Source organism: Macaca fascicularis, chromosome 1, assembly GCF_037993035.2.
Source record: "Macaca fascicularis isolate 582-1 chromosome 1, T2T-MFA8v1.1".
Taxonomy (NCBI): Eukaryota; Metazoa; Chordata; class Mammalia; order Primates; family Cercopithecidae; genus Macaca; species Macaca fascicularis.
The window spans coordinates 134,687,370-134,702,791 of NC_088375.1; the positions used below are offsets into that span (position 1 = coordinate 134,687,370).

At 38.5% G+C, this 15,422-nt stretch overlaps 1 protein-coding gene across 7 annotated transcripts in view; it reads left to right on the forward strand.

Moving 5' to 3' along the window:
* The window catches only part of FRRS1 (ferric chelate reductase 1), a 68,123-nt gene extending 60,545 nt beyond the window's left edge, over positions 1-7,578 (forward strand). For 6 of the 7 annotated variants that reach the window (XM_015432318.4, XM_015432315.4, XM_065549148.2 and 3 more), the window contains 5 exons: positions 2,816-2,913; positions 3,169-3,227; positions 4,387-4,530; positions 6,069-6,130; positions 6,209-7,578. In XM_015432318.4, coding sequence (XP_015287804.3) covers positions 2,816-2,913; positions 3,169-3,227; positions 4,387-4,530; positions 6,069-6,130; positions 6,209-6,301 — 456 coding nt within the window. In that variant the 3' untranslated portion in view covers positions 6,302-7,578. Of the gene's footprint in view, positions 1-2,815; positions 2,914-3,168; positions 3,228-3,799; positions 3,978-4,386; positions 4,531-6,068; positions 6,131-6,208 lie in introns of all 7 variants that reach the window. The other variant, XR_012417317.1, reaches the window with a different exon arrangement.
* Positions 7,579-15,422: the final 7,844 nt, after the last annotated feature.

Below are 15,422 nucleotides of genomic sequence, written 5' to 3' on the forward strand. Positions count from 1 at the left end.
CCACCTCCATGGTAGCTACTGGAATTCCATTGTTAGATCAAAGCCTTGGAATTATCATTAACTGTGCTCTCTTGCACATCCCATGTCAAATCCATTGGGAAGTTCCATTGGCTCTACATGTAAAGTATATCCACAGTCTAACACTTGTCACTGTCATCAGATACTACTGTAGGAGTGTGAGCCTCTATCATCTTTTGCTTGGCCATTGCAGTAGCCACTTAACTGGTCCCTCCACTTCAACCCTTGCCCATGCACAATCTGTTTTCTACAAAGAAGACAGTTATTTTTTTAAAAATGTAAACTAGGCTAGGTGTGTTGGCTCACGCCTGTAATCCCAGCACTTTGGGAGGCAGAGGCAGGCGGATCTTGAGGTCAGGAGTTTGAGACCAGCCTGATCAACATGGTGAAACCCCGTCTCTACTAAAAGTACAAAAATTAGCCAGGCGTGGTGGCACACACCTGTAATCCCAGCTACTCAGAAGGCTGAGGCAGGAGAACCACTTGAACCTGGGAGGCGGAGGTTGCAGTGAGCTGAGATCGCACCACTGCACTCTAGCTTAGGTGACGGAGTGAGACTCTGTCTCAAAAAAAAAAAAAAAAAAAGTAAATCAGACCTTGCCATTCTTGTACCCCAAACTGATTTCTTTAATGTCTCTCAATTTTATTCAGAGTAAATCAAAGTTCTTCCAGGGACTTTCATGACTGGCTCCCAGTTATTCTCTGAACTGACCTCCTCGTCCATCTCCTTCCATACCGGCCTCCTGGCTGGTATGCAGACATGCCAGGCATGCTCCTGCTTTATAGTCTTTGCCATCATTCTTCTTTCAGCCTGGCACATGCTCGCATTACTCCCTCACCTTCCTCAAGTCTTTGCTCAAATGGAAGCCTCTCAGAGAGCCTTGCCTTGCTCTATTTTTTCCCATAGCACTCTTTATGTTATACCATTTCATATAATTTACTTACTTGCCATATTTTTTCCTGATCTCCCTTCCAACACTACTATGTCAGCTCTGTCAGAGCTGGGATATCCACTGGTATGTTCAGAACAGATGTAAGTATGTAGCAGGTACTCAGTAAACATTTAGTGAATGAATGAATAAGTCTTATTGAGAATAAGTGATATACGTTAAGTTCAGAGCCTGTGCTTTCATTACGCTTTTCCAGTTTTTATAGCCAATGAGAATTTGATATCAAAATTTCATATTTCAGAGCTTGGGCTGGTGCCACGGGGATAAGATTGACGAATCCTGGGTCACAGATATTACTAGGAAATCTCTCTCCTGCTTTTTAGGTAGTTTTTGTGTCAGTCAACCTATCTTTTTAAGGAAGTTATGAATATTTTGTGATATGAGTTGAGACATGAGAACTTTATTTTAATTCAGACATTTGGGACAAGGGTAACACTTATTTTGTAATTGTCTACTGTATAGCCTTTGCAGTTTATGAATACGATAGAACAAAGGTTAAGAGCACCATTCTAAAGCTGGATTCCTTGGATTCAAATCCTGCCACCATGACTTATTACCTGGCGGGCACACCTTGGGCAAGTTATTTAACTATGACCCTCAATTTACTCATCTGTAAAATGGGGATGGTATAGTATCTATCTTATAGGCTTTCTGTGAGGATTGGGGATAAAATAACTCAAAGTACTTAGGATAATTCCTAGCACATTCTAACACATGCAAGAATCTTGTTACTGCTGCTGTTTTATTTTTTATTAGAGACCCTTTGTATCTCTAAAGTCATGGTTATAATTTTACCCATGCATCACTGAGTCCACGGTTTGAGAATGTTTTCATATTGTTCTTTTGTTAGCCTTTAGTTCCTATTTACAAGGACTTCCTATGATGGCTTAGAAACCACTATGTCCCCGTTTCTAGGTCACCGATACAAATCTGTGCTACCAAGCATGGGCATCACTGACAACAGACAGTAGTATCCCTCCATCCAAATGTGTCACAGGTTAGAATATCTTCTTAGTCCTTCTCTTAAGTGTTTGAATGAAAAATCATTGCACAAAGTGGTCGAATCCAACTATCTGCTGTTCTGAGCAGGCATGTGACATCACTAAAGGAGGAATGCAGCAGAAACTATTGTGATAGTCTGTCAGTACTTTTTCTTGGGTTAGATCTTCATTCTGGACAGAGGTGATAAGCTTTTAATACAGTGGCTATATAGGTTATGCACTGAATCAACAAACATTTATTGAGTGACTAAGACTCTGTTAAGCTCCAGGGTTACAGGGAGTCATATAGAACCCACGGTTCAGGGAAACATAGAGGGCTAAACCAATTATTACCATATGCTGGGGTGATTGCGCTTGACATGGGGACACCAACTAGTCCCAGCTGGGCTGCAGATGGCTGTTCTGATGTTGGTGGCCATCTATTAGGTTGGTGCAAAAGTAATTGTGGATTAAAATACTTGAAAAAAACTGCAACTACTTTTGTACCAACCTGTAGCATCCTGATGGGGAGAGGTAGCATTCTCTACATGGATTCCACCACAACCATTTACATACTGTGACCGTGGACATAGTTCTTGATATCTCTGAGCCTCAGTTTCCCCATTTGTAAAACTGGGATATTGATAACCAGTTGTCAAACATTGTAGTGAGAATTAGTGTGTGTAAAGTATGTTCCTGGTACAATGTGTATACTCAGTGAATGTTGCCTGTTATTATTATCATCATTATTGAATGCTTAAAGCCATGGAAAAATACTAAGAATGCATCTGTGTGTATTATTTTTAACTTGAGGATTTAAATTGATGAGAGAGATTGAGGCCATTGAAATGGTGTAAATTTGTTTAGCGTGCAGGTTACCACCCATACCTCGGCTGTATAGTGATGACTTTGGCAGTTCTTCAGCCTCTTCTGGCAGTCTTCAGGCCACCTTTACATGACCCAAGGTACTTAGAGCCTTTCTATATAAATGCTCTCTTAATGTAGATATCATTAGTTGGCAAACTAATCTCTTTTCAAATGGAAAAATTTTGCATTTTATAAAATTCAGTGATAAATTATAGTTACTTTGAAATACTTTAAAATGCATTTCAGATATCTAATTCCCAGACAAAAAGGGAAATTACATGCTTTTTATTCTATTGGGAATTAATTATAGTTCCATTGCTTTTAAGAACACTGACTGGTTCTTATTTTGGTAGAAGGCAAATGTTTAACTGGACTCATTGGAGTATGGGAACAGCTGCTAGAATAATAGCAGGTAAGAGATTGTGATGCCACTTATTCATATATAATTGCTAGCTGTTTATATTGCAAGTTGTAATTTGGCTTAAATGATTTTTAGATGCATTAGTAATTGGAGTAATTGGTTGTTGAGGAGAAATCAGCCTTAAACGTTGAAATCCAGAAAGTAATTTCTAGAGGTAATGATTGAAGTCATTATTTCAGTTTTAAGTTTAAGGTCTTTAAAATAACTTTAAAACTTTCATTTTAAGACTTATTTTAGCATTTGCCTTTGCCAGCAGAATAAGCTATGCTGATGGCCAAACATTTGAGTAGCTCAAATTGAGGGTCATTTGTGAATTGGGTTGAGGTGGGTTGCTGGGTTCAAGCTTTCCATCTCCAGGTCCTTTCCACGGGGCTTGTATCTTTCAGGGTAGGGTGGTTTTCAAAAGTCAGGAATAATTATACAGTGTATTTTGATACCTTGTATAATAAACACCTAAGTAGGTACCTTCTACCCTAACACTGCTATAGTCTATGGGATTCTTTGTCGGAGGGGGAGTCCAATCAACCATGGTTTATATACTTTTCTCCTTTCGTTCATTGCAGACTTAAAACGATCTGGAAAATGTGGGTGCATCTCTTTTAACAATTGGTCCATTATGCAGCCATAAAACAGAATGAAATAATGTCTTTTGTAGCAACATGGATGCTGCTGGAATTGATTATCCTACATGAATAAATGCAGAAACCGAAAATCACATACCACACGTTCTCACTTATAAATGTGAGCTGAACAATGAGTACACACGGACGTAAAGATAGAAACAGTAGACTCTGGGGACTCCAAAAGAGGAGAGGGAGGAGTGGGGGAAAGAGTTGAAACACAACCCTTTGGGTACTATGTTCACCACTTGGGTGATGGGTTCACTAGAAGGCCAAACTCCAGTGTTATTATGCAATATGCCCTAAACTGCCCCCCACAACTGGTAATTCATAATCAATTGCCCATCTTGCCCTATCTAGCCTTATAATTTTAAAAGCCTAAATTAACTATTTTGTCTTAAATATTAATCTTTTTTTTTTTATCTCAAACTCTTTTAGTATGTTTTACTTGACAATGCACATACACAAACACACAATTGTCTCTCTTGGTGGGACAACATTTGAATATAACTTTTTTCTTTTATATGTAGTGGCAGCGATGTTCCTGGGAATGGATTTACCAGGACTGAATCTTCCTGATTCACGGAAAACCTATGCAATGATTGGATTTGTAGCCTGGCATGTAGGGACTGAGATTGTTCTGGAGGTACACGCTTATCGGCTGTCTCGCAAAGGTAATCTGCTAAAAAAGCCACGTTATGTCAAATCACTTTTATATAAACCATTGGAAAAGAATGAGTTTCCTGATAGTAACGGCTAACTATTACAATGGTAGCTCACTAAAAATTTGTGATCACTCAGCCAGTGGTAGAAATGGTGGAGATTTTCTGCCTTTGTTTTTTTACAATTGTTACCATTAGAAGTTGTGAATAAGATATAAAGGAAAGGTTTTTAGGTTTTAGGGAGGGGGTCTTCCTTGTAAGTACTTTCACTTTGCTGGTCTGACTTAGAGCCAGTATGGACTGCGAACTCTGAATCCTAGAGCTGAGGGAACCCTGAGATGGAGGAAGAAAAGACTCAAAATCAACACTGGATGGAGCGGTGGACAACTTTGACCTATTTGACAAACTTACTGGGTGCTATCATTTAGATTGCCATGTGCATAATTATATAGCTAGGAGCAAGCCAGCTAGATAGGAAGGACTGATTTTGCTTTTGCTCTTTAGTGACAAGGTCTGTTTTGGTGCCAGGCAGGGTCAGGGTACCTATAGTCACCATTAGGAGTGGAGAAATTAGTAGGGAATGGGTGTCATTTTAAACTACCCTGGATTCTAGACTAAATATCCTTTCTGTCCTGCCTGGTTTTCATCCTTTTCATCCACCAAAATAAGTGAAGGTGGCCTTCTAAAAGCAAAAATTATTTGTCGTCTAGTATATATGTTGTAAACTTGGGAGAGCCTGGGGTGGCTTTAGGAGTGGAGTAGTACATATCAGTCCTGCTACTTTTGATCCTTGATAGGCTTATATATGTGGGGCTTTTGATGACCACTGAATTATGGCTTACTGTTTTTGTTTGTTTGTTTGTTTTGAGACAGAGTCTCAGTCTGTCACTCAGGCTGGAGTGCAGTGGTGTGATCATAACTCACTGCAGCCTTGAACTCCAGAGCTTAAGCCATCTGCCTGTTTCAGACTCCCATCTAGCTGGGATCACAGGGATGTGCCATCATGCCCGGCTAACTTTTAAAATTTTTTTAGAGACAGGGTCTCACTTTGTTGCCCAGGCTGATCTCAAACTCCTGGGCTCAAGTGATCCACCTGCCTTCTCCTTCCAAAGTGTTGGGATTGCAGGTGTGAGCCGCCATGCCTGGTCGATGGCTTACTGTTTAAAATACATATATACTTAAAACTTGGATAGTTATCATATGTTAATTAGTTGGATTTAGCTATTTTATAATGTATGCATATATCAAAACATCATGTCATACACCATGAATATATACAATATTTTGTCAATCAAAAATAAAACCAAAGAGCTTAGATCATTATGACTTTTAAGGCATATTTTAAGTTACTTAACAAATGTGTACTCTTGCCAGATTGTCCACATTTGTGAGAGGCTTAATTGTTGAGGAAGTTTGCAATAATTAGTAGCTTGGAATGGGAGAATTTCTACCCTGGAAATTGGGGTGAACAGTACAAATCAGGTGTTTTTAAAAATTTAATTTACCTGCATAACGCTGCCCTTATAAACTTATGTTATTATTCTTGACAGTTGAAATATTAGACGATGACAGAATTCAGATCCTTCAGTCATTTACTGCAGCGGAAACAGAGGTAAGTCCTTTTCTTGTTCATTGACACAAACCTTAACGGTAATACTTTTTTTTTTTCATATCTCAATTTGTCTTTCAGGGTCATGCTTTTAAAAAGGCAGTGTTGGCAATTTATGTCTGTGGGAATGTTACTTTTCTCATCGTATTTTTATCTGCAATCAACCATCTATGAGCAAGCAAAGACCTTGGCTTTTGCAGGCCAAGTGATAATTATCATCAAACCAAAGAAAGTTGAAGCCTGTCCTGACTGCCTGGAGCATATTTGTGAATTCTCACTTGGAAGACTGAGGTCATGTCTGTAGAGGAATTCTGAAGTCCAGCCTTTAGAGACCAACATTCAAGAGGGTCATATAGACTATAAATTAATGTCATGCCCTATATGTAATTCTGGGTCTTAAAGGAAAGATTGTACTTCAGGAGAAGTAACTCTCAAATATTTCTTGCCAAGATTTTAAGAATGTTGGTATTTAAGGAAATAAATAGTGATTTGGAAAAATACAACAGATGTCACTAGGATAAAAAAGAGATATATTACGGTAAATATATTTTGAACTACAAAGGTGCTGTGGTACTTTAAAGAAAAATTATTTTTGCTAGTTTATCTGAATGGTCTGTGGACTTTATTTAGAAACTGTTTTTCAGTTTAGTTTTTTGGACATATCCTTTGCTCAGTGTATTTCCTTACTTCTCTAGTAAAGGTGGAAATGAGAGAGATGCCATTGTAGGTTTTACCAGCATTTAAATATATTATGAATTTCTTAGCAATGAAATGCAAGTATGCATCTTTTACTTAAAGGCCCCATTTATGTATTCAGGTACAGAGATGAAATAGCATTTTATGTGTTAATTGTTTTGGCTATAGAATTTAAGTCCTTGTAGCATTTGGGGATTATAGACTTGGATTTCAAAATGGATAAAACTCACCCTTGTGAACATATCTAATAGATATTCTGTTTACTTGTAGAAATAATATAATGTGTCTGTGTTTTGTTAGACATTTTTGATGCTCTACTGAATCAGAATAGGTCAGTGTTATCTTCCTTATTTCAAGAATTCATCTATTTTATGGCCACATCTCATATGTGCTATGAGGACTTCTAGCCAGTGGGTGGCGCTATAATACCGAAGTACTGTACTGCTTTGTTCCTGTTTCCTTGTTCTGATTCCTTTTCAGTATTTAGGTAACATTATGGGATGGCATTTCCCTTAAATTCCACCAACTCTTCTTAATCTTTATTTTAAAAATGTCTACTTTTTTTTTTTGGGTGGTTGGGGTAATGGGTTAAAACGTTAAATTAGTAACCACTGTTTATTTTCCAGTTTGTTTTCTGTGATTATTTATAACAATTGTTTGATACTTGTTTTTATAGTCCCCTGACCCTGTAATGGATGAATGCAGCTATCTTAGGCAAAGCAAATAAATAAACTGGGCATTTTTAAAATAAAAAATTTAGGAAGTCATACTTTATTTCTTTAGGTATTCTTTCTGATTATGTTATAGTCACTGCTTGGCCCAAGAACCTAATTTCTATATGGTGTGAATAATAGCCTCAGCTGTGTAGCCTACATCTTTATTTTATTATTATTTTTCAAAAATTTTTTCATTATTTCTTATTTTTTTATATCTTTATTTTTTGAATTTAACCAACTTTCTGCTAATAGCCTACATCTTTTACTGGGTAAAATAATGTGGAAGTTTAGGTTTTGTTCCTTTTATAGGTGTTTATCATAAGTGGCTTAGGGCTTAGATGTGAACTTTCTGTGTTCATATTCTATATGTGCTATGCTATTTATAACCTAAATTTTCCTTTTGAATGTCTTTATTAAAAAAATTTAGTATAGCAAATTAAATGTGTACTAAAGTTATTTTCTTCCAGTTTTCTATACTAACGAGCTTAAATGTTAATAAATTTCCTTAAGTTACATTCTACATCTGACAAAGAAAAATTCTCTCTTTTTTTTTTTTTTTTTTGAGACAAAGTCTCACTCTGTTGCTCAGGCTGGAGTGCAGTGGTGCAATCTTGGCTCACTTCAGCCTCTGCCTCCCGGGTTCAAGCGAGTCTTGTCTCAGTCTCCTGAGTGGCTGGGACTACAGGTGTGTGTCACCATGCCCGGCTAATTTTTATATTTTTAGTAGAGACAGGGGTTTCATATGTTGGTCAGCCTGGTCCCAAACTCCTGGTCTAAAGTGATCCACCTGCCTCAGCCTCCCAAAGTGCTGGAATTATAGGCACGAGCCACTGTGCCCAGCTGAAAATTCTTTTAAGGGAAAGATGAGCCTTGATGCGTTTGGTCTTCAAATATGTGAGCTTGCTATATTTCCAGTGTTGAGGCTAAGATATTTTAACTTTTTCTTTTTCAGTGCTTCATATGTTGGCACTATTTTGATCTTTGTCAACTTACATACAGAGTTGCCCAAAGAAGCCTTTGCCATTTAATCTTTTTTATTTTTTTTATTTTTTTTGAGACAGGGTCTTACTCTGTTGTCCAGGCTGGAGTGCAGTGGTGTGATCTTGGCCCACTGCAGCCTTGACCTCTTGGGCTTTAGTGATCCTCCCACCATCTCCGGAGTAGCTGGCACCACAGGCACTAACTCCGTGCACCACAGCCAGCTAATTGCACTTTTTTTTTTTTTTTTTTTTTGGAGAAGGGATCTCCCTTTGTTGCCAGGCTGATTGCGAACTCCTGGGCTCAAGCAATCCTCCTGCCTCAGACTCCCAAAGTGTTGGGATTATAGGCATGAGCCATTGCACCTGGCCCCAAATATACCAAATCTTTTGATTAGAATCAAATTATGATTCTTCTGCTTATGGGTGGTTGGTATCCACAAATTGCAAATTCCTCGTCTTCACTCCTCTCAGTTTTTCTTTTTGTTTCTGTAATAAACACTCTGGGCAGGTTTTCAAAAATTATTTCTTTTGATAGGAATTATTGTTCAATTAAATGCTTTTATATCTTTAGCAATGTTGCCAAAACCAATGTGCAAAATCATGTTTTCTTCTAAAAGAAGTGATGCAATATAAAATAAAGATATGTATGTTTTTCAGAAAGAAATGAAAGCAATTCTAGAAAATTGTGGTTGAGCTGGCATTAATAGCTGAGGCAATAAAAAAATTCTCTGGTCTGCAGAAATCAATCTTAAGGGCATAGGTAGTCTATAGGATGGGTTATCAAATAAATGAATCAAATTCACAGTAGTACTTTATTTTTGTCAAGGATTTTGTCTCTAATGTGTGTTAAGCAATGCCTCATCCCTTCCACATCCTGCCCCAGTCCAGGCTGCAGCGGGAGAAGACAAATGCAGCAGATGCCAACTAGGAAGTTCTCAGGGCACATGTAGTGTTTGGCTGAAATTGTATTTATCTGTATACTCTCATGAGGCAGGAAAAAAAGAACAAAGGTTCTGGTTTAAGATAATCCATTATAGGTTGGAATGAAAGGAAAGATTCTTCTAAGCCCTTTTAAAATCAGATTAGGCTACTCACAGTTCCTATCCACATCCTGCTTCTTTTTTACTTGTGCAGCCCCTACCAAGCTCATCTCTGCACCCAGGTCGTCGATGGTCACCAGTCTGGAATGCCATTTCTGTTCCTTGTGCAACCTGCCACCAAGCTCATCTCTGCACCCAGGTCACAGAGGGTTACCAGCCTGGAATGCCCTTCTCAGTGAAATGAGAAATGTTCCCTTGTCCCTCTTGCAGGGTGTGGAATGGGGACGTGGCTCGCTTCTTCGGTGCCCCACTGCTCAAATCTAGGGGAGCATACAGATGGGCAGGCTGTGGGACTCCGACCCCACAGCAATGTCTAGGGGTGAATGTTTGCAGCTGAAGCCCCAGTGGGCATGTGTTACCATGTGCTCTTTTAGTTTAACTGTCCATAGGCAGCTTGTGTTAGCTCAATTAGACCCCTGCTTTATATTGCAAGGACAGAGGGCTTTCTGTATCCCTGGATTCTTGCCTTGGTGTACCATAAGAATCGGATCACACCTGGGCTTGGAGAATGAGTGCAAGGTTTTACTGAGTAGAAGTACCTCTCAGCAGATGGGGGAGCCAGAAGGGAGATGATTTTCCCCTGGAGTTGGGCCGCTGGACTGCCTAGCCTCTCCTCTGATTGCCCTGGCCTAACTCCGCCAACTGTGCCTCCTTCCGCCAGTCGTGGCCTGTTGGCATGCCAGCATCTGTCATGTGTTCTTCCTCTGGCGTGCTCCCATCCACATCCTCTCGTTGTCCAGCTGCTTGTGTCTTCTTCTGCTGATGTGTTCCTCTCCACGTCCAGCTGCTTGTGTGTCTGCCTGCTAGAATCTTGGGGGTTTTTATAGGCACAAGATGGGGGCATGGTGAGCCAGAGTGGTCTTGGGAAATGCAACATTTGGGCGCTGCAGGCGGGGTGCCTGAACTCACCTAGGCCCACGGGCACGTGGGCCTGGGTGTAGAGCCCTCGCCAGGGACTTCCCTTCCCTCCTTTCCTATTATTTAAAGGGACTACACCTTTCCCAGCACTTCCCTCCCGTATCACTTATAAAAGCTAGTTTATCAAGTTCTAGCTCCTTCCCTTACTTGCTGTCCAACATCGGTATCTTTTTGTTTTGACCATCCTGATACATGGGATGGGAGGCAGCTGATCCTGTAAATTAAAAAGGGATGGAAATTAGGAGACCTGAAAATGCGTGTTTGCTTGTTGGTTTACAAGCTGCATATCCTTGGGTAAGTCACTTATCTTCTCCGGGCTCAATTCTTTCATCTGGAAAGCCCATCTCACAGAACGGCTGTGAGGATCCAATGAAGTGATGCTAGCAAAAGGTGCTTGCTTCGTACATTTTTTTGGTGATGGCTTTGCCATTTGATTGCAGTGTTAAACTTAATAAATTTTGCATGCATGTAAAATGTGTACTTTTTATAAAAAATATTTGATGCTCATCTTGAAAACATTATGCTGAATGAAATAAACCAGACATAGGATGATTATTGTATTAATATGATTCCACTTATATAAGGTACCTAAAGTAGTCAGATTTACAGAGACAGAAAGTACAATGGTGGGTACCAGGAGCTGGTGAGAGAAAGGAAATGGGAGGTTAGCGTTTTCTTTTTTTTCTTTTTTGAGACGGAGTCACACTCTGTCGCCCAGGCTGGAATGCAGTGGTATGACTGGATTCTAGGCTAAGTGGAGCTGCAGACAACTTTGACCTGTTTGACAAACTTACTGTGGGCTCTGCTCCCTGCAACTTCTGCCTCCTGGGTTTGAGCGATCCTCTTGCCTCTGCTTCCTGAGTAGCTGGGATTACAGGCATGCGCCACCACACCCGGCTAATTTTTGTATTTTTAGTAGAGACAGGGTTTCACCATGTTGACCAGGCTGGTCTTGAACTCCTGACCTCAAGTGATCCACCTGCCTCGGCCTCCCAAAGTGCTGGGATTACAGGTGTGAACCACCGCGCCCGGCTGAGGTTAGCGTTTAATGGGCACAAAGTTTGTTAGGGAGGATAAAAAGTTTTAGAGATGGATAGTAGTGATGGTTGGACAACACTGTGAATATACATAATGTACTAAACTGTACTTTAATAAAATTTACATTATGCATTTTTTTGCCACAATAAAAAATGTGGAAAAAAACTAATGTTCATAGCAGTGCTATTCACAGTAACTAAATGATGGAAACAGCCCACATGTCCATTGATTGATGAACAGATAAATTGTGGTGTGCAAATACAATGGAACATTATTCAGCCATAAAAAGGAGCAGAGTGCTGATACATGCTATAATGTGGGTGAACCTCCAAAACGTTATGTTAAGTAAAAGAAGTCAGACACAAAATTTACATTTTATGATTACATTTATATAAAATATCCAGAATAGGTAAGTCAATAGAGAGAAGAGAGATTGATGGTTACCAGGGGCTGGGTGTGGGGCAAGAAGGGAATAGAAAGTAACTGCTTAATGAGTATAAAGTTTTCTTTTGGGGGGATGAAATGTCTTGGAACTAGATAGAGGTGGTAGTTGCACAACATTGGGAATATAAGAAATGCCACTGAGTCTCCACTTTAAAATAGTTTCATGTTATGTGAATTCCATCTCAGTAAAAAGATTATCTTGTTTCTGCTTTTGGATTATACCTTTGGGTAGAAAAAATCTGGGGGTTTTGCTGGCCATAAACTCGGTAACTGTTTAATGTATTATTTTGTTGTCAAAGAAGTTAATGTAATTGTATATTATGCCTGGTCATATACCTCTGTTTTAGGAGAGAGGAGGTTCCTAGAGCACATGCTAAGAAGTATATCTTTTTCATATGATATCTTATTCACATGTAAAAGAAATTGTACTGTGCTCTGGGTTTTCTCTGAAGACCTAAACACGCTTTTGGATTTTTCAATTAGACATTGATGTATAGTAATCAAACTCTTGGGATAAGAATTTCCTGAAATCACACATTCTAAATATCTGACTTGCACTGCAAGTAATGTCTGAGTAAGAGCCTACCAAATCAACCCTTCTCCAGAAAACCAGTGTAAACTTCAGAAAGCAGCTGCCTGAGGGCCTCAGAGAGTGAACACAGGACTAAATCTCTGTGATCTTGGGTTAAGCATTGATTTCTTAGATATAGTACAAAAAGCACAGGGATTAAAGAAAAAAAAACCTGATATATTGGACTATGCTTTAAATAAATACTTATGTGCTTCAAATGACAGTGTCAAGAATATGAAGACAGCCCACACAGACTAGGAGAATGTATTTGTATTTGCAAATCACATAAGAGACTAGTATCGAATATAGAAAGAATTTTAACAACTCTAGGACGGTTCCTGGTGAGGAGTCCACATGCAGAGGAGGAAAATTATTTGGCGTGAGCTCTGTTTCTACATATTAGCTTCAGGGCAGTTGTAGTCAGTAGACTGCTAGGTGATAGAGGATCCAGTGGAAAAACTGCAGTTTCTCTGGCATAGCAAATCAGAGGACTGATGGCTGGGGCAACTGAAGCTGCTGGAGTTGGTGGGTGATCCTGAAAAGGAAAATTCGAGAGAGGGGATCCCCAATCCTGTTTGCCCACATCTCTCTCTGGTTGACCCTTGAACACGTGTGAAGCCTGATAAAAAGCATCTAAGGAAAACCTACAACGAATATCACTTAATGGTGAATGACTGAACACTTTGCCCCTGTGATCAGGAACAGGACAAGTGTATGTCTGTTCTCATCACTTTGCATCAATGTTGTATTGGAGTTTCTAGCAAGGGCAATAAGGCAAGGAACAGAAACAAAAGGCATTCAGATTGGAAAGGAAGAAGTAAAACTGTCCCCCTTTTTTTTACAGATAACATAATCATAAATAGAAAATCCTAAGGAATTCACTAAACTACTAGAAGTGATAAATGAGTTTAGTAAGATTTCAGGATACAAAATCAATATATGAAAATCAACAGCATTTCCAAACATTAGCAATGAAAAACCTGAAAGTGAAATTAGGAAAATACAATTAAATACAAATCAGTAAAATAAAAGATTAAAATATGAATAAAAAGAGAAACACAAAAGTGGTACACTGAAAACTACAAAACATTGTTGAAGCCAAAGATTGAATGAAATGGAAATATATCTCATGTTCATGGATCAGGAAGACATACTAGTATCAATATGGCAATACTTCCCAAATTGTTCTACAGATTCAGCACAATCACTGTCAAAATGCTAGCTGGCTTTTTTGCAACAAATTGAGATCTGACTCTAAGCTTCCTATGGAAATGCAAAAGACCCAGAATAGGCAAAATAATCTTGAAACATGACAAAGTTGAAGAACATAACACTTCCCAGTGTCAAAACCTACAAAGCTATAGTAATCAAGACAGCATGATATTGGCATAAGGAGAGACATCAATTAATCAAATAGAGTTATGAACTCAGAAGCAAAACTTTAGATTTGTAATCAGTTTATTTTTGGCAGGGTGCCAAGGGAGTTCAAAGGGGGTAAAGACTGGCTTTGTCAACAAATAGTGCCTGGACACTGGATATCATATACAAAAGGATAAATTTAGACCTCCACCCCCACCTCACACTATAAACAAAAAAAATCATGCAAAATTGATCTTTGGCCTCAAAGTAAGGGCCAAACTATAAAACTTAGGGGAAAACACAGGACTAAACCTTTGTGACCTTGGGTTAAGTATTGATTTCTTAGATATAGTACAAAAAGCACAGGGATAAAAGGAAAAAAAACTGATATATTGGACTGTGCTATAAATAGATACTTATGTGCTTCAAATGACAGCATGAAGAATGTGAAGACAGGCCCACAGACTGGGAGAATGTATTCGTATTTGTAAATCAAGTAAGAGACTAGTATCAAATATACAAAGAATTTTAACAACTCAGAAGACAATCCAACTAAAAATTGGTAAATTATTTGAACAGACATTTCTTAAATATTTACAAATGGGCAATAAATTCATGAAATGATGCTCAACATGAAATGGTGCTGAACATATCTCATTAGAGATATGCAAATCAGAACCACACTGAGATACTACTATATCCCCACTAGAATGGCTGTAATAAAAAAAGGTAAAAAGTGTTGGGAAGGATGCAGGGAATTTGCATAAATATATACCACCTTTACCTCTAAGGTATGAATTATCTTATATAATAGTCATTTAAAGATTTCTATGCTGGAAGAATTAACACAGAAAGAGAATATATTTTTACTGAGGAATATCTGCATTTTTATCAAAAAATACAATTTTCTATACTATACCCTTTGTGATTTTTGAATTACATACATATTACAAAGCTACAATAATCAAAATAGTGTGGTACTAGCATAAAAACAGACATATAGATCAGTGAATGGAACAGACAGCCCTGAAATAAGCCCTCTTGTCTATGGTCAAATGATCTTTGATGAGGGTGCCAGGATCACTCAATGGGGAATGGACAGTCTCTTCAACAAATGCTGTTGGGAAAACTGAATATCCATACACAAAACAATGAAGTGAGCCCCTTACCTTACATTATATACAAAAATTAATTCAAAATTGATGAAAGGCCTAAGCTGAAGACCTAAAACTGTACTCCTAGAAGAAAACATGGGGAAAAAGCTCATGACATTGGATTTAGTCATAAATTTCTTGGATATGACCATGAAAGTCATAGGCAACGAAGCAAAAATAGACAAGTGGGGCTACATCAAATCTTGAAACTCCTGTACATCAAAAGAAATAGAGTGAAAATTTCTGCCACAGAATAGGAGAAAATAATTGCAAATCTTATATCTGATAAGGTGTTAATATGCAGAATATATAAGGAATT